Below are 19,335 nucleotides of genomic sequence, written 5' to 3'. Positions count from 1 at the left end.
GTTGTTGAAGAAGCTGTTATTTCCCCATTGTATGTCCATGGCTCCTTTATTGTATATTAATTGACCATATATGCTTGGGTTTATATCTGGGCTCTCTATTCTGTTTCATTGATTATTGGTCTATTCCTGTGCCAGTACCAAATTGTCTTGATTACTGTCGCTTTGTATTAGAGCTTGAAGTTGGAGAGTGTAATCCGCCCAGCTTTATTCTTCCTTCTCAGTATTGTTTTGGCTATTCGGGGTCTTTTGTGGTTCCATATTAATTTTAGAACTCTTTGCTCTAAGAATGCTGTTGGTATTTTGATAGGGATTGCACTGAATCTGTAGATTGCTTTAGGCAGGATGGCTATTTTGACAATATTAATTCTTCCTATCTGTGAGCATAGGATGTATTTCCATTTATTAGTGTCCTCTTTAATTTCTCTCATGAGTGTCTTGTAGTTTTCAGGGTATAGGTCTTTCACTTCCTTGGTTAGGTTTATTCCAAGATATTTTACTCTTTTGGATGCAGTTGTGAATGGAATTGTTTTCTTGATTTCTCTTTCTGCTAGTTCATCACTAGACAGATGTGTATTCATTTTGTATCCTGCAACTTTGCTGAATTCAGTTATTAGTTCTAGTAGTTTTGGGGTGGATTCTTTAGGGTTTTTTATGTACAATATGATGTCCTCTGCAAACTATGAAGTTCAACTTCTTCCTTACCAGTCTGGATGCCTTTTATTTCTTTGTGTTGTCTGACTGCCATGTCTAGGACCTCCAGAACTACGTTGAATAAAAGTGGGGAGAGTGGGCATGCTTGTCTTGTTTTGATCTTAAAGTAAAGGCTTTCAGCTTCTTGCTGCTAAGTATGATGTTTGCTGTGGGTTTGTCATATGTGATCTTAGGTACTTGCTCTATATACCCATTTTGTTGTGAGTTTTTATCATGAATGGATGTTGAATTTTGTTGAATGCTCTTTTAGCATCTATGGATACGATCCTGTGGCTTTTGTCTTTCTTTTTGTTGATGTTGTGGATGATGTTGATGGATTTTTGAATGTTATACCATTCTTGCATCTCTGGAATAAATCCTACTTGATTATGATGAATGATCTTTTTGATGTACTTCTGAATTTGGTTTGCTAATATTTTGTTGAGTATTTTTTTGCATCTATGTTCATCAGGGATATTAGTCTGTTATTTTCTTTTTTTTGTGGTGTCTGTCTGGTTTTGGTATTAGAGTGATGTTGGCTTCATAGAATGAGTTTGAAAGTATTCCGTCCTCTTCTACTTTCTGGAAAACTTTCAGGAGGATGGGTATTAGGTCTTCACTAAATGTTTAATAAAGTTTTGCTGTGAAGCTGTCTGGTCCAGGGATTTTGTTCTTAGATAGTTTTTTGATTACCAATTCAATTTTATTGATGGTAATTGGTCTGTTCAGATTTTCTGTTTATTCCTTGGTCAGCCTTGGAAGGTTGTATTTTTCTAGAAAGTTGTCCATTTCTTCTAGGTTATCCAATTTGTTAGCATATAATTTTTCATAGTATTTTCTAATAATTCTTTGTATTTCAGTGGTGACTAGTGATTTTTCCTTTCTCATTTCTGATTCTGCTTATATGTGTAGACTCTATTTTTCTTGATAAGTCTGGATAGGGGTTTATCTCTTTTGTTTATTTTTTCAAAGAACCAGCTCCTGGTTTCATAGATTCTTTGGCCTTTTATTCTTCTCAATTTTATTTATTTATGCTCTGATCTTTATTATGTCCCTCCTTCTACCTATTTTGGACCTCATTTGTTCTTCTTTTTCTAGTTTCATTAATTGTGAGTTAGGCTTTTCATTTTGGATTGTTCTTCTTTCTTGAGGTAAGCCTCTATTGCAATATGCTTTGCTCTTAGAACAACCTTCTCTGCATCCCACAGATTGTGGGGTATTGAGGTTTTGTTTTCATTTGTCTCTATATATTGCTTGATCTCTGCTTTTATTTGGCCATTGGTCCATTGATTATTTAGGAGCATGTTGTTAAGCCTCCATGTGTTTGTGGGCTTTTTTGTTTTCTTTGCATAATTTATTTCTAGTTTCATACCTTTGTGGTCTGAGAAGCTGGTTGGTACAATTTCAATCCTTTTGAATTTATTGAGGCTCTTTTTGTAGCCTAGTATATGATCTTTTCTTGAAAATCTTCCATGTGCTCTGAGAAGAATGTGTATCCTGTTTTTGGGTGGAGTGTTCTGTAGATGTCTGTTAGGTCCATCTGTTCTAATGTGTTGTTCAGTGCTTCTATCTCCTTACTTATTTTCTTTCTGGTTGATCTGTCCTTTGGAGTAAGTCTCCTCAAGTGATGTATTACATTCTATTTCCCCCTTTACTTCTGTTAGTATTTGTTTCACATTTGTACGTGCTTCTATATTGTGAGCATTGATATTTATATTGGTTATATCCTCTTGTTGGATTGACCCCTTTATCATTATGTAATGTACTCCTTTGTCTCTTCTTACTTTCTTTGTTTTGAAGTCTATTTTGTCTGATAGAAGTACTGCAATTCTTGCTTTTTTCTCCCTGTTAGTTGCATGAAGTATCTTTTTCCATTCCTTTATTTTTAGTTTGTCTATGTCTTTGAGTTTGAAGTGAGTCTTTTGTAGGCAGCATAAAGATGGGTCTTGCTTTTTTATCCATTCAGTGGCTCTATGTCTTTTGATCAGTGCACTCAGTCCATGTACATTTAGGGTGATTATCGATAGGTATGTACTTATTGCCATTGCAGACTTTAGATTCGTGGTTACCAAAGATTGAAGGGTAACTTCCTTACTATCTAAGTGTCTGAATTTAACTCACTTAGTATGTTATTACAAACACAATCTAAAGGTTCTTTTTCTATTTTTCTCCTTTTTCTTCCTCCTCCATTCTTTATATATTAGATACCATATTCTGTACTCTTTGTCTATTCCTTGACTGACTTTGGACATAGTTTATTTGCTTTTGCATCTGCTTTGTAATTAATTGGTCTGCTTTCTTTGCTGTGGTTTTATTTCCCCTGGTGGCAGCTATTTCACCTTAGAAACACTTCCATCTATAGCAGTCCTTTCAAAATACACTGTAGAGATGGTTTTTGGGAGGTAAATTCTCTCAGCTTTTGCTTATTTGGAAATTGATCCCTCGTTCATATTTAAATGATAGTCTTGTGGGTGGAGTATTCTTGGTTTGAAGCCCTTCTTCTTCATTGCATTAATTATATCATGCCACTCCTGTCTGGCTTGTAAGGTTTCTATTGAGAAGTCTGATGATAGCCTGATGAGTTTTCCTTTGTGTGTGATCTTTTTTTCTCTCTCTGGCTGCATTTAATATTCTGTCCTTATCCTTGATCTTTGCCATTTTAATTATTATATGTCTTTGTGTTGTCTTCCTTGGGTCCCTTGTGTTGGGAGGTCTGTGTACCTCCATGGCCTGAGAGACTATCTCCTTCCCCATATTGGGAAAGTTTTCAGCAATTAACTCCTCAAAGACACTTTCTATCCCCTTTTCTGTCTCTTCTTCTGGTACCCCTTTAGTACAAATATTGTTCTGTTTGGATTGGTCACATAGTTCTCTCAGTATTCTTTCATTCCTAGAGATCCTTTTTTCTCTGCCTCATCTTCTTTGTATTGTTGTTCTCTAATTTCTATTTCACTTACTGTCTCCTCTACTTCCTCTAATCTGCTTTTAAATACCTGTTTTATGTTCTTGAACATTTGTATCTCATTCCTGAATTCCTTCCTGAGTTCTTGAATATTTTTGTGTACCTCCATGGGCATGTGTATGATTTTTATTTTGAAATCACTTTCTGGAAGATTGATGAGGTCAGTTTCGCTTGGTCCTCTTTCTGGTGTTTGTGGGATTTTGGTTTGAAACAGGTTCCTTTGACATTTCATATTTGTAAGTGGCGCCCTCTAGTGCCCAGACTCTCTACTCTCGAGCTGCTCAGCCCCTGGAGTGATGTTGGAGGTTGTAGGTAAGCAGCTCTGGTGCGTTGGGAGGAAAGCGCTCTTTCCTGCTTCCTGGCTGTAGTACCTGCCTCCACTGCCAAGGCTAGTGACCGAGCATGCAGGTAGAAGCCCCTACGCTTTGCGTTTATTGCTGCTTTAGGCGGGGCCTCCCTCTGGCTGGCCTAATGCAAGGGCGCAGGTAGCCAGTTCGTGAGCTGATGCTGGCTGAGAGGAGGGTGCAGCAGGCTGTGTATCACAGTGGGGGGCCCAAGAGCTTTGTAACCATCCAGGGGGACAGAGTGCCTGAAGCTCCTGGAAGTTCCCAACCTGCTGGGCAGAGCGCACCCACTTTTGTCCACCTGTTCTTTCTCCTGAGCAGCAACTCTATGCAATCCTTGCCGCTTTAGCAGCCCTCTCACTGTTAGGAAGACTGCCCACCTTTCTGTTGTCCCAGAGCTGCTAGATGTGGATCCCTGTTTTCTACAAGCAATTCGAATTGCAGTCTCTCCAAGTATTCCACCTGTCTTACCTTTCCAACCCCACTGATCTCCAGAGTACCATGTAATGTAGGTTTGTGCTTCTAGAGCAGATCTCCAGGACTTGGTGTTCAGCAGTCCTAGGCCTCCACTCCCTCCCCGCTCCATTTCTATTCCTCCCTCCAGTGAGCTGGGGTGGGGGAATGGCTTGGGTTCCTCCGGATCATGGCTTTGGTACTTCACCCTTTTCCTTGAGGTCTGCTGGGTTCCCCTGGTTGTAGACAGTCTGCCACAGCCTTCTTTCCTGTTACTCTTTCAGGATTTGATGTATTTCCTGTATTTTCATATTGTATGTGCTTTTGGGAGGAGGTTTCTGTCTCACCTCTCATGCTGGTATCCTTAATCTGCCCCTTCTCAGTTTTTAATGTTCTTCCTTGAGGTATATTTTACTAATAAGACTTTTGAAAACCACCTGAATGATAGTACTTTTATGCGTACCTGAATCCTCTTGAGCAGAGTGTAGTTGTGTAGTTCACTGAACTTACTAAGAGATTTTAAAATAGATTACTAGAATTCAGAGAGGATGATGAAACCAAATGTTAAACACATTGCCAAACAGGTTTTCCCTCTCTTCCCAACCGATTTGTTAGTCCTTTAACATTAATGCAAAGAAGAGAAAGGAAACTGATTCTTCATTGCATGCTAATATTATCTGAGTTAAGTTTAACAGCTGTTTGGACTTACTCTTATTTCATATAAGGAAACCCAGGCTTGGAGATAGGGAACTTGTTCACAGAATGGTGGAATTGACATTCAAATGTCAGCCTTTCTGGTTCTGTCAACTGCTATTTTGCGTCATGTGCTATTGCCTCTCCAAATCAGAAAACTCAAAGTATGTTCTGCTAAGAAAGCATTTGTTACATACAAAGAAAACAGTAAAGTACATAAGGGCAGTTCTAAGCTTAAAATCATGTCTTTGATTCTTTAATCTGAAAATGCCTCCATGTTTAGTTCTGAGTGTATGAGGACAGAATGGAGCTGAGTGGGGTGCATGTATGTTCACATGGAGGGTCCATTGAAGAAAATGGGTTGAATAGTATAATCCCTGAAGATGTGTACTGTCCAAGATTCTCCTGTGCAATTTATTTATTTTTAGCAGAAAGATTCTTATCTGTCTCACCTCTCATGCTGCTATCTTTAATCCTCCCCATAATTTGAAAATCATAACTTGAAAATCTGCAAATTTTGTGCAAAGATTTTGCTTCAAACTAGGTCACAGATTTTTCAGGCAAAAGAATGCTTTTCAGCATAGGTGCCCTCCTGCATGGACTAACTGCTTATTTTCTAGTCTTTTCTCACAGATAAAGATGTTTTGGGAAATTGAAAGAACTATTTTTTTCTTTTGTAGATTAACTGCTGAAGTACTGATCGAGTTCTGTGTTTCTTCAATGAGGAACTACAGGCTGATCTTCTGCCATAATCTCAAACAACCATAAATGACAAAAGAATGCTTGCTCAGTGAGGGTAGCTGGTGCAGAAGCCATTTTTTAAACTTAGGCGTTTAAGTACTTAAAGGTAAGTTTTCAAAATGGCAACTATTCCATATTGTATAAATCCATGGGTTTTGGAGTTTATTCCTGTTGCTGCTATTTGATTATTAATTTGAGGCTTTGTACTTACTAGCTAGTGCCAGATGTATTGAAGAATGAGTCTTGCTTGTTTAAAACTAAATTTGTGCCATTTTGCTGAAGTTAATTTCTGTTTAGTTGGACAGATTGCTTCCCAGTCATGTTGTTTCCCAGTCTCTTGATCCAGTGGGTACAACTACTATATACGTGGTGCTTATTTTTGTAAACTTTACAATCCTGTTTAGGTTTATTTTTTTGCTCTGTTATCTTGCTCTTAAGTGAGAAAGGAATTGTTTCTCTAAGATGATGAAAAAGGCCCACTGGGTGTCATTTTGTTATCAACTTTGAAGAAAGTTTTTCTTTCTTTTAAAAATAGTCCTTTCCCACATAAAGTGACTGTTTTATTTTAGAAAATGAGTCTTTCTTGGGATTGCTTGTTCTTTGATGCTTTAGATACTTGAAGCATCATTTTCTCCCACTGCTTTACTGATCACAATTCCTACAAAGTTAAGACATATAATTTATTTTTTTAAACTAAAGTGACTGGAATTTTTTTCTTTTAGTATTGATAAAAGAACAGTCTTATTGAAAGTTGATGTCTAGAACTGAAAAATTTCCTTCATTTATAAAAACATGACTGCTCTGTTACATGGAAATAATAACTGATTAGTCAGCAATCAACTCAGCCAGCTTTATTTGTGAAACGGAAATAAAGACTTTTCAAAAAAATTAAAAAACTGATTAGTCTTGCCTTATTAGCCCATTATTTACAAAAAGTGATTATTGGTCCATTTGTTTATAAAAAGTGATACTCTCCTGTTTTGGGTGCTTATGAATTAAAGGGTGAGATGGGCTTCATATAGCAGAGTACAAAGATGATTGAATTTGGCCTTTTACCTACGTCATTAATAGTTTGGTCAGTATGAGTCCTGTGAGAGGCATGTTTGTCCCTTAACTTGCCTTTGGGACATTAATGTCCTTTGCCAACTTTAATGGTCAATTTTGACATTGTGTGATAAATATGCAAATACTGAAGGGAACATTAAGAAGTAACTAACTATACATAGTATAGAAAATGCTTAGATGCTTGTATTGAGCTTTATTTGTAGAACACACTGTGGGCTTGATAAATGGATGAGAACACTTTTAGGTCTAAAGCATTTTTCTTTAATGTATTTAGTCATACTGACACCTGTTGGTCATTGTAGTCTTTTTCTTTAATTTTTTTTTTGTCTTTCATTTGGCAGAAAAGACAGCTTTGATTTCTGGCTGCAAAAAGATATGAGGAAGAGCTCCTCCCCTTCCTTGAGTAACTGCAACTCCGTTCTTGCTAGCAAAATATTTGGAATTCCACTTGATGAGCTGCAGCAGGGAGGACATCCAGACAGTGAAGTTCCGTTCATAGTCCGCCACGTTGTGGACTATATTGAGGAACATGGTATACATTTCCTTACTAAGAGGGCCAGCCTTTGTTAATAAACACAACTTATCCCTTTTGCCTTGGATTTTTTTTTGTATGAAAAGTCCAAAATACAATGAGGAAAAACAATAGTTCTTTCCGTGTATTTTTTTACTTAAAACTCATAGACTTTGAAATGCCTCACAAAGTCTTTCTTAGTTGGGGGAAGGGTGATAGGAATATATATATAAGGGTGATAGGAATATATATATAGATATAGATAGATAGATAGATATTAATGTACAATTTCTTGAACAACATTATGGTTGCTAGATGATAGGAATATTTTTAATGGGTACTACGGGATGGGATAAAATAGAATATTCCTCAGGACAGAGACAGTGTGCTTCCAGATGTGTAATTTGATGCTGTTTAGCCTGATCAGGAGTCAAGAATGGCTTTCCAAAAGTATGAATATTTTAAGTTGCTTGGAGAATGAACATATATGGCCAAGTTGAAGCTTATTTAATTTTTGCCTTGAACTAATGTAGGAGGTCTGGAGCAACAAGGACTTTTTCAAGTCAACGGAAATGCTGAGACAGTGGAGTGGCTTCGGCAGAGATACGACAGCGGAGAAGAGGTGGATTTGGTTAAGGAAGCAGATGTTCCCTCAGCTATTAGTCTTCTTAGGTTTTTCCTTCAAGAACTTCCCGAACCTGTTATCCCCGGCAGTTTGCATATTCACTTGATGCAGCATTCTCAAGGTAGCATGACTTGATTCTTACCAATCAGTCATTTAATATTAATTTCAAAGTCCTTAACCTTTTAGAAATCTTGACATGTAAACGCTAATTATACTAGTTCTGAGTTTAATTTCTTACATCCCTGTTTGGGGACGTATACTCTTAGGGGCTGTATGGTCTATCTAGTCAAAGGAATGGCAATTTCTTAGGCCCCTGTAGTGCTGTTTACTTTTTATTATTGGTCTTAGTAAGCCTATGGCACAGGGTGAGGAGAAGGAGGAAAAGCAGGAGACAAACAACAAGGAATAGGAGCGTAGGGAAAGAAGAAAAAAAAATGTAAAGTAATAAGTGTGGCAGGATGTCCAATCATAGCCAGTGATGTTGCTTAGTGGTAATGTTACTCTTAAGGTGTTTGTTGGTTTGATAGAACTTTCTAGCAGAAACCAGAAGACAACTTTGATTCTAGGTTTGGAATATACCTAAAGCTTGTTCTTGGACACCTGCCTGGAGGAAACAAAATATCTCCAAGCCAAATAAAGAAAAACAAAATTGATTTGTCCTTGTTGGGTTAGTGTTTTGGTGGTGACTTAGCTGGAATGGCATAGTGACAGGAAAAATAAAGGTAAAAGACCCAAGAAATGAGGAATTATTTTTCTGTTCCTAGAGGCTAAATAGTATTCAGTGTATGTAATGGAGCAACATGTTCCATTATATAGGAAAATTTGTAAAGTTTCCTTTTAAATTAAAAAAATTTTAATTATGTATTTTTTAATTAAAAAAGTTTTTTTCTGGCTTTTCTCTTTGTATTATGGAATCCCTCTAAATTTTTGAATTGAAGCTTCAAGAGGGACTCAGTGCTGTTAAGAAATTATAACTACTTCCTTAATGCCTATTGCTGTTGTAGCTGGACATTTTAGAATATGTGGTGTGTATTCTTAAGCAGTATGTAGTCAGAGAGTCAGAGAAGGAAGATTTCCTTTTAAAAGTATTTACCCATCTTACTTTTTCTTAAATTTTAAATACCTGTGAGCCTAAATTGGTGGGTGCCTCTGATTTATGTGTAAAGTCAATACATAGATACTTTATGACTCTCTTATGTGTTTTCTTTTGTGGAGCTAGATATTAGGGCTCATTTTAAATTTGCTATGTTCAGGAATGGTTAGCCTGAATCAATTTTGTTCTTTTATTGTGCTAACTGGATAAAAAAAAACTTGGTTTCAAAATGAAGTGTCATCAATAATGTCATCTTTTTTTTTCACAGGGTAGCTATTTTTTTCCTCCCAACAAATATTACATCTTTTGAATTTCTGAATCCATTTCTTCTGGAACTTTTTTCAAATGTTTATACTGAGTCACCTAATAAACATTTTGCGCCATTAAGTATGTGACAAAACTGGAATGTAATGTGTTAGTTTTCTGAGCCCTTTTAATGACTTGAGACCTTCTTTTTGTTTTTATAGTGGTAGGGTTCAATGTGTCTGTATTTGCCAAATTGCAGACAAGTCTTTAAAGTTTCTAGAATCAGATAATTTAAGTGTGGAGTAAAAACTTATGAATGAATAATTGAAATAAGATTTAATGGTAATAAAGCCATTGACTCTCATCAATACTAGCTATCAGAAACTATTTTGTCACTAGGATTGTCGTTTTGACTGGTGTTCATTTCAAAGTATAGTGTCATGCACTGTGTTATCATTCATGGAATTACAGTATGTATCTTACTAATTATTCTTAACATTAACATTCATTTGTGAAGGAATTTAAGCTATGCAAAAATGCTAGAGGCCCATAAGCCCTTCATTGTTATACCATGAGAAATCCACCATTCTCCTGCATTCCCCACTTCCTTACCTTCGCACATGCAGATATGCATGCACACACACATATGTGCCCATTTCTTTAATACCTATGCAGACAGGCATAGCAGTACTTGAGGCATATTTGCATTTCTGTTGTGATATAATCTGCTTTACTTTGTTCATCCTTTAATCATTTTTGGGAAGGTGTCTAGGTCTCTGGTCAAAGATTTCTTTTTCCATTTATTGTATATAAATATTTTGTCAGTATTTTATATGACATTCACAAATACAGGAGGACATTATTGCTTTCAGGGTCATGGAGGGAGCATTGTTGCAGTTGCATTTGAGTTTGTGTTTTTAAAAAGTGCTTTTTATTTTCTGTGGTAGCAGGATACTGCAATGTGGTATTTCTGGTGAGGTTAGACCTTTTATTTGACCAGGACAAGGTTTCACACCCATGGCACTGTTGACTTTTGGAATGAGTAATTCTTTTTTACAGGGGCTGTCCTGTGACTTGTAGGATGTTCAGCAAGATTACTGGACTCTACTGACTAGAAGCTCCTGGCACCCCTTTCCCCAAGTCATGACAGCCATTCTACTCATTGTCAAATGTTGATAACCACTGGTTTAGACTGTAATGATTTGTCCAACTACTTAGACATTACTTTTGGTGGAAAGCAGAATTCCCAGTTTTGTGAATTTGTTGTGACATATCCAAAAAAATGTTACGGTGAAAGAATTGCTGGTCAGGGGAATCTTCTTTGATAAATTTAAGTAGATATGTGTTGTGTGTGTGTGTGTGTGTGTGTGTGTGTGTGTGGGTGGGTGGAGGGAGAGAGAGAGAGAGAGAGAGAGAGAGAGAGAGAGAGAGAGAGAGAGAGAGAGAGAGAGAGAGAAATGGCTTCTCTGCCTTCTTTGAAGACTTTAGAAGCAGCCTGTTATAAATATTTTTGTGGAGTGGAAATGTGCACAAACGATAGTAGAGCAACATGGACAGTATTTCAGGTAAAAATGGATTGCCCACAATTTTACCCCACCCCATCAAATCAAATGTTTTAGGAATCCATCTTTTTTCATTTACTATGTATTCATTCAGCATATTCAACTAATATTTAATGAACATCTGCTATATGCCAGGCACTGTTTTAGATTGTGGGAATGCAGCAGTGAACAAAACTGGAAAAAACCTCTGCCACCATAGAGCTAATCTAAAGGGCATTTAGCGAGATAGAAGAGAAATAAATGATAAAGTAGATATAAGGATATGTTAGATGGTTAAGTGCTATAATTAGAGATGTTACATGTAATTTGTCTGTGTTGCTGCAGTCATATTGATAATATTCCTTGCACATGTTCTTTTGAGTTGATGTACATGGTTTTCTTAAATAGTCCTTTTCTGCTAAGTGCTTAGTTGTTAAAAGTTGCCACCAATTAATTATAGGCCTGGTGGTTTAAAAAACTTAATCCAGTGACTGTTCATCTACTGAAATCAAAGTACTGGTTCATTTAACGGACAGTTGATAATATTACAAAATACAGAATAATTGTTATTGTTTGCATTTTAAATTTTAAATGAAACTCACTTAAGTGACTATAGACTTTGCTGATAAACATCCTAGATTTGTGTTGTTTTGCAGAGATGGCCAACATCATGACCATGTTACCTAGAATTGTTCTGTAAATCAATTTTAAGAACCTGAAGAAAAACAAAATGAAATATAATGGGTTGACTTCTACTCTTGAAGCAATAAATTACTTAATTTTTAAGGTGCTTCTGAGAAAAGATCTCTACCAAGTGGGGTCCTCACCAATGAATGAGGTTGATACAGGTCTAGTTTCTGTTAAAGAAATCTCATTGCCATGTTAAATACAAGGTCTACCTTCTGCTACTTGAAAATTCACTTGGTAAACAGAAGCCAATATCAGTTTAGAGGAGAAAAACGAGTGGAATTCCTTCTTATTTTGTTCTCTTGCTACTGCTGAAGTTAATTGTTTTTGTGATGTTAGAGGAAGAAGGAAAGTCACTCACCCTAGACCTTACTTGTTTTTCCAGTCATCCAAGTGGAAACGTATCCCTGATAATATTAGCTGGTTAAATTGCTTCTTTGCTTACTCTGGTTGGTGTTGACTAGCACTGGCCAGTGTGTTTTGATTTGCTGTAACTTATTATGGTACCACTAATTTGGAAACACAGGTACGGTCATGCAAGAGTGTGATGGAAAAAAAAAAATTGGAATAGTGGGGCCAATGAGTAATAGATGGGGAACACATCCTCCAGCAATTGAGGGGGTTGAGTTCCTTCTTTCTGACTCTTCTCTTCCACTTAAACGAAATGCAGAGCCCTAAGGCATTTGGCCTCTGGAGGAGGAAGTGAAGAGGTTTTGAATTGTTGTAGTAAAAAAGTGATGACTGTGGAGTAATGTGAACCTGGCAAAATGTCTGAGCTTTGCTTTTACTTCATGTAAAAAAAACCTTTATGTTTTATAGATTATAATAATGAAGATGAATTTGGAAGAAAGTTGAAATTCCTCTTGCAGCAGCTTCCACCTGTTAATTACAGTTTGTTAAAGTTCCTGTGTAGGTTTTTAGCCAACGTAGCATCACATCATGAAGAAATTTGGTCTGCAAACTCTTTGGCTGCTGTTTTTGGTCCAGATGTCTTCCAGTAAGTTTTTACATAAATTTTTGTTTAATTAAAAAAAAAAATCTGTGAAATAAGAACCATTATACCATCTTCCAAAGATAAATTGCTTGATAAACCATTATTTTTTATAGTAGATCTGATTAATCCAGCATTACTGTGAACAGGGTACAAATTAGGTAGGCTTTATAGATGGGTGAACTGAGGCACAGAATGATGACAAATCCTCAGGTGTATAAAGTGACTCATTGGTTGTATTTCTTACCTTATGTGTGATTGATTTAAAAACTCTCAGTTAAATTTGGACTTTCATTCTTAGCATTTACACAGATGTAGAAGATCTGAAAGAGCAAGAAATAGTGAGCAGGATAATGGCTGGACTGCTGGAAAATTACTATGAGTTTTTTGAGAATGAAGAGGAAGATTTTTCATCTAATGATCTGAGTTCAATTACTGAGCAGGTGGGAATATTTTAAATATTTTACTTAGAAAATTAAAAGAAATATATGCTTACAAGTGCTTGGCACAAACTTAAGTAGAATTTTTAAGTACTAAACTGGAAGCAATTCTCTTGGTTATTACATGTAATCAGTCATAGGTGACACATCCATGTAGTATACAAATACAATATTTTTTCTGAACGTCTTGTTCTCAATTTGGATATTATGGGAATAGCATTGAAATCAGAATATATGGTAGAGATTTTGTGGGTTTTTAAATGTTTTTCTTCTGTTTACTTAAGCATTGTTTATTTTAGTGTGTTTTGTTTTTATGAAGAATCTGCTAGCATAGAGGAGTGTAGGCAAAGGGTGAGAAACAAGTAAAGGGTAAGATTCGATATAAGTTCACTAAGTTTTAGAACAAGGAAATTTTTCTTGATTAAAGTAGTATAGCAGTGTACTCATTGTCACTAATGGGAAGCATCAGGAGGGTAACAGTTTAGGTTGTGGATAATGTTTAGACTCTGGGGCTCTTGAATATAGAATCCATTCCTCAGACTACATTATATTTTGTTGTTATTATTACGCCTTGATGGTTGAGATTGTTCAGGGATCCTAGTTACTTTCTCCTTTATGAAGTGAGAATATTGATGGGAAGCAATTGTAATTTATTGTAAAGCCACATTAATTCAGACTTCTTGGATTTAGAATTTGTGATTTAGGTCTATGTAGTGGTTTTTCTTTTGCACTTAAGTGAAATGATTTGTCAAGCAAACTCTTATTAGGTAAAATCTATAAAGTTAGTTATATTTTGGCCATGGGTTGGGGCTGCTACTTTTTTTAAATGAATAAATAATTTAATCAGGCAAATTGTTAAAAATGTTTTACTCTTTACCCATACACAGTCCCTCTCCCCATTGTTTTTTATGTTTTCCTAGAGTTGATGCAAATACAAGTAAGTATTTCCTGGCAGTTTTTTTAATAGGAAAGTGGCATACCGCACACACTATTCTGCACCTTGACTTTTTAATCATTTAACAATGTATCTTGGAGATCTTTCATTGGAATATTGAGAACATATTCTATTGTTTTTATATCTGCATAGTTCTCTACTGTGTGGATATAAAGTATAACTTATTTGATTTAGTGTACCAATTCCCACTTGAAAAGGTGATTGTCCTGGTTTATATCTGCTTTATGATATAATTATTAGTAGCTCCCCTTGTCAATCTCAGAATTCTCTAGGTTTGGATGATAAATTATATGGTCACACTATTTATCGATGGACATTTGGGTTGCTTTCCTGCATTTGCTCCTAGATTATTAAGCAGTGTCTCTTGAAAGGTAGTTATTCATACAGATTTTCATGAATTCTTATAGAGTTTTGGCTCTGATTATATAAATTACAAGTTTTATTTTCTAGGTAGCCTATCTTTAAAAAAGAGTTTATATACTGTTGTGAACTTTTATGGATGTCTTTGTAATATTTGGGGTTCATACCTTCCTTGGTTTTTCATGTTTTCTTCATGTAAACATTTTTATCTTCATCTAATTTTTCTGCTCTTCCTTTCTTTTTTCCCTTCCTTCCGCTCTCCTCTCTTCTCAAATATCAGTTACTTTAAGGAGATAGTAACAACTGCCAGATTGCAGCTTGCAGTATGTAAACTGAGGATGAATCAGTGTGCATATATATATATATATATATTTGTGAGGCAAATCAAATAGGTAGAATTTGTAGCCTGAATCAGTGATCCATGGAACTTTTGGCATATTTTGGAAGGTTTCCAACTATCACATACTTAAAAATTGTTAAAATATAGAGTTGACACATCTTTTCAAAATTACTCTTGCTTAAAAGAAAAATGACAGGAAGAGGACAAGTACACAGATATGCCTTAAATCTTTGATGTCTTTTGCTGCCTCTAAGAAATCCCACCTTTCTTTAAATTATGTTTTAGTTGGGGAATTTTAAAAAATATAATTAATGGCTGCTCAAAATTGTGTGCATATATATATAATATTTATATAATATTGTTTGTGTTACATTTCCAAGATGATTTGACTTACAAGAAACTGATGATGCCAGTTTGACCTAGTGTTTATACATTGATGAATCTAAAGTCTGCAGGGTATGCCTTGATTATATTTTATATTGTGGTGTTAGTCTCTAATGTTTCTATTATTCTGCAGCTTCCTTATGTATGCTGAAATATATCCATATCTCACATACATTGCATTTGTATTTTTTTTTAACTGCTAGAAAAAATTGACTTAAAATATGTTGTGCTTCACATTAAATGGAATGGTGGTTAATTAATACCAGGAAATAATGTTGAATTCTGAATATTTGTGGATAGAAAAGAGGATTTTGGCATGTTGAACAGAATATGCTCGATAAATGGGATAGTGCAGTGAGCCCTGAGAGAAAGTGTTGTATATTTAATTTACGCTGAGCTGTATTGATAGTTAGCAGAATCCGTTTTCTTATATTTTTATTATTTCTGAATTATAAGTGGGTTGCAAGTAATAGAAGAACAGATTTCTGAAAGCTTGTTTTCTTTAAAGCAGATTTGGTGAATTCAGTTTGACTTGTGAGGCTGAATTCATAAAGTATTGAGTGAAAGTAAAATCTCCTCAAATTCAGCACAATTTGTAGTTTTAAGTTGGTCAACTTAAATGCTGATTTCTTATCCATATATTTAAAGATCTGAGCAAACCTGGCCTGTTCTGGCAGTGCTTTGATTTTTCTCCTGATTTTAACATTTGAAGGAAGCAAAGTTTATTTACTGCGCTTTTCTATTTTGGAGTTTCATCCCGTTAATGCAAGTACTCATCTGTTGGAACCATTTCAGTGTAGTAGGTATTTTTATTAATAATACAAGAGAGATGACTGGAGATGGTGATACATAGGGAGTGTTTGAGAAATGACCCAGGCAATGGACAGGTTCTTTGTATGGGATCCTTAAATGAATACGAATCCAGTAGAGTGGTTTGAAGATGTAGGTGATAATTATGTTTCTTTATACATTTGAGAAGGCAGGTAGCAGCGTTCTCCACAAGCTGGAGTCTGGAGAGCAGGCAATTCACGAGGCCCTAGAGAAGGGAATTACAGCAGTCAAAGAAAGAAGAGATGTAAGTATGGATGAGGGTTTTCCATAAGTAGCATTGAGGCAGCTACATATATAGGGCAAGTTCACAATAGGTACAAACAGAATAGTGTTGATAAGCAGAAACAGAAGGTCAAAGTTGACAAAGAGGACTTTTGACAAGAAGAACTTTTAAAGATAAGTGTGGGGAGAGAGGGTGTTTTTTTTCTGTTTTATTGTTTATTCTTACCCAAACTAATTTAGTCAATTCTTACTGCAGAAAGTTATGCTGGGAGACCTGGGAACTGGAAGGAAGGAGGAGAAAAACTATGGACTATCATTCATGTCATATCTTAGTTGATGATTATTGGTGAAAAATCCTAGAGAATGTTAGTTAATTTACATAAAGCTCATTGAATTGAATACAATATATTCAGTAATTGAGTGGAAGGTCCAAGCTTTTATTAATCAGCCACTGTAATTCCAATGATATACTTCTGAAAACAGTGTTTTCTTCCTTGGGTTACCAGCAAGATTAAGTATAATTAATATGTTTTTGACTCCAATTTATTAAATACATAGATGGAAAAAGAGAATAATTTTCTATTTGATCCAGTATAAAAAATGATCTGTCATTTGAAATTTTCACCTTTGTGTGTAAATCTTACCTCCCAGTTTATCCCTTAAGGCCTGTGATTGTGATTTTTAGCCCTTTTCATCACTATTATATATGGTAGGAGGTAGAAGAGGGATGGCATTTATAAGCACAACAAAATCAACAGAATCTGCTATGTATGTTTTATATGTAAAGTAAATGGTTCACAAATTGAGGTCATTAAGTATTAATGATAATGAATTTTTAGTGACCCATCTGGTGACTTTGATGTATCAGTAGTTGAGAGCTCCTGCTTTTAGGTAGTTTGGATGGCAGATACTCTCTTGATTTCTTATAAAAAGCAATGTTTCATGTAGAAATCAGATCTGTGCTATATAGAAAAAGATAACAATTCTAATTAATAATGATAGCTATTATTTATTGCTTATTCTATATAGATAGAGACACAGCTGAAGAGTTTATATACATTATTTAGTCTTTTCAGCTAACCCTGTGAGGTAAGTAGTTTAACATTTCCATTTTATACCTAGGCCTAGAGAAGTTAAGTAAATTGCCACAGATAGTTGTTACATTAGGGATGTGTATTTCTGGGATCTTTCTGCCTCCAAAGTCTGGTTTTAAAGTACTTCATATTATACTCGGAAGCAGGTAATCTGTACTTGTTAATTAGGAGTATGATAGACTATCACACTGTAACTACCTTTCTTCTGGTTGAAGTTTTACCTTTTGAGAGAATTCTAACAACTATTTGCCTGTCCATCAGGAAAAACACTTCTGTTACATGTAGAGTTAAATGTATTCTAGGTATTTCCAGTGTATTGGGCTAGAATGGACGAAAGTTTACTTTTACTGCTCAATATTTTTAATCACTAATGTTAATTCATGAATTATATAGGATGTTAAGACCACTAATGGCTAGTTTCTTCTTTGGAATAGCTTAAAAAAATACTTCTCATTTGAGAATCTTTTGTTGGTTTTTCTCTGTATTATTTCAGTGTCTTTTTGTTGGAGTGATTATGTTTGTAGCCAATTTGATAATGAAAGATGTTTATAACCTCTGCCAGAAAGAGACTTTTACCTTGAGTTGTGGTTAGTGGTCAAAACAATGACTGCCCCCTTGTTATAAGGTTCTGTCTTCATGAAAAATTCACTCAGAATAATTTAGAAGTTAGTTGATATTTTCTCAAATATGGTTAAACATCTTAAAGCAAAATTTGTGCCCTTCTTTTTTCCCACTTGTATTAAAATAATTTGTGTGATGCACCTGGAATTAGGTCAATCAAAAGTCTTTGTAATATTAGATTTACAAAACTGGTTAGCTGGTTAGGAAATGAAGCTTTTTTTTTTTTAAACTAACTGCAGTGTGCAGATTTTTTTCATAGCTTGCAGTCTCATATTCATATAAATGTAATCATCATTTCATGCTTTAAAATGTTGTCTGTCTGGTTCGCCATTTTATTCTAATGTGGAAAAGTTGGCAATTACTCTGTAAGAAAAATTGGTCCTAGGAAGTGAGGTAAAAAATGACTTGCTTATATTTAAAATTTTCTTAGAATAGCATATCTTAGATAATTAACAGTTTCATTAAATTTTAATTCTCAACTTATTATTTATAATTCTTTTTTATTCATATAGGTTAATGAACTTTCTGAAGAAGAAGAGGAAGATGAAAAGCTAGAACATATAGAAGAACTTCCGGAAGAGGGTGCAGAAAAATCAAGTGACATGCCAGAGGTGGTACAATTAAGGATGACTGAAAATATTCTGGAACCAAATGGTATTACAGCATCAACAAGGTAGTATTTCAGTGAAAGAAGTTTAGCTTTTGAGCATTTCATTCTATATACAGATTCATTCAAGCAGTATACCACACAAATTATAACAGTATATGTAAGATTGGTTTATGTTTGAAAAAGAGCAACAAGAAAATTTTAGAACAACGGCCTTGCTAAGGAATTTTCAGTTACTAGCACTTATGCCTTTCTTTAAAAATATCACGCCTTACATTCATTTCTTAAAGTTTACGTTTTCTAAAATTATTAGTGTTGAGTTGGGTAAAATTTCAGAACCTTTGCCAGTAGCATTGTTAGAGGAAGATACATGCATCTTCACCAGCATTTGTTCTTAGTTTTTTTCGATGCTGACCATCCTAACTGGTGTGAGGTGATATCTCATTGTGGTTTTAATTTGCATTTCCCTGATAATGAACAATGTGGAGCATCTTTTCATGTGTCTGTTGGCCATATGAATTTCTTCTTTGGAGAAGTGTCTGTTCATATTGTCCACCCATTTTTTAATAGGGTCATTTGCTTTTTGGATGTTCAGGCATGTGAGTTCTTTATATATTTTGGATATTAACCCCTTGTCAGATATGTCATTTACAAATAAATATATTTTCCCATACTGTAGGATACCTTTTTGTTGTGTTGATGGTGTTCTTTGCTGTACAGAAGCTTTTTAGTTTGATGTATTCCCATGTGTTCATTTTTCCTTTTATTTCCCTTGCTTGAGGAGATGCGTTCAAGAAGAAGTTGCTCATGCTTATATTCAGGAGATTTTTTGCCTATGT

At 35.2% G+C, this 19,335-nt stretch overlaps 1 protein-coding gene across 9 annotated transcripts in view; it reads left to right on the top strand.

Annotated features, from left to right (window-relative positions):
* The window catches only part of FAM13B (family with sequence similarity 13 member B), a 98,377-nt gene that overhangs the window by 30,475 nt on the left and 48,567 nt on the right, over nt 1-19,335 (top strand). For 6 of the 9 annotated variants that reach the window (XM_073221680.1, XM_073221681.1, XM_073221686.1 and 3 more), the window contains exons 2-8: nt 5,823-5,989; nt 7,290-7,480; nt 7,993-8,205; nt 12,471-12,648; nt 12,944-13,085; nt 16,101-16,196; nt 18,402-18,562. In XM_073221680.1, coding sequence (XP_073077781.1) covers nt 7,324-7,480; nt 7,993-8,205; nt 12,471-12,648; nt 12,944-13,085; nt 16,101-16,196; nt 18,402-18,562 — 947 coding nt within the window. In that variant the 5' untranslated portion in view covers nt 5,823-5,989; nt 7,290-7,323. The remainder of the gene's footprint in view (nt 1-5,822; nt 5,990-7,289; nt 7,481-7,992; nt 8,206-12,470; nt 12,649-12,943; nt 13,086-16,100; nt 16,197-18,401; nt 18,563-19,335) is intronic. The other 3 variants (XM_017669995.3, XM_073221687.1, XM_073221685.1) reach the window with 1 other exon arrangement.

The sequence above is a fragment of the Manis javanica genome, chromosome 14, assembly GCF_040802235.1.
Source record: "Manis javanica isolate MJ-LG chromosome 14, MJ_LKY, whole genome shotgun sequence".
Classification (NCBI taxonomy): Eukaryota; Metazoa; Chordata; class Mammalia; order Pholidota; family Manidae; genus Manis; species Manis javanica.
This window is presented reverse-complemented; position numbering and strand designations above follow the sequence as displayed.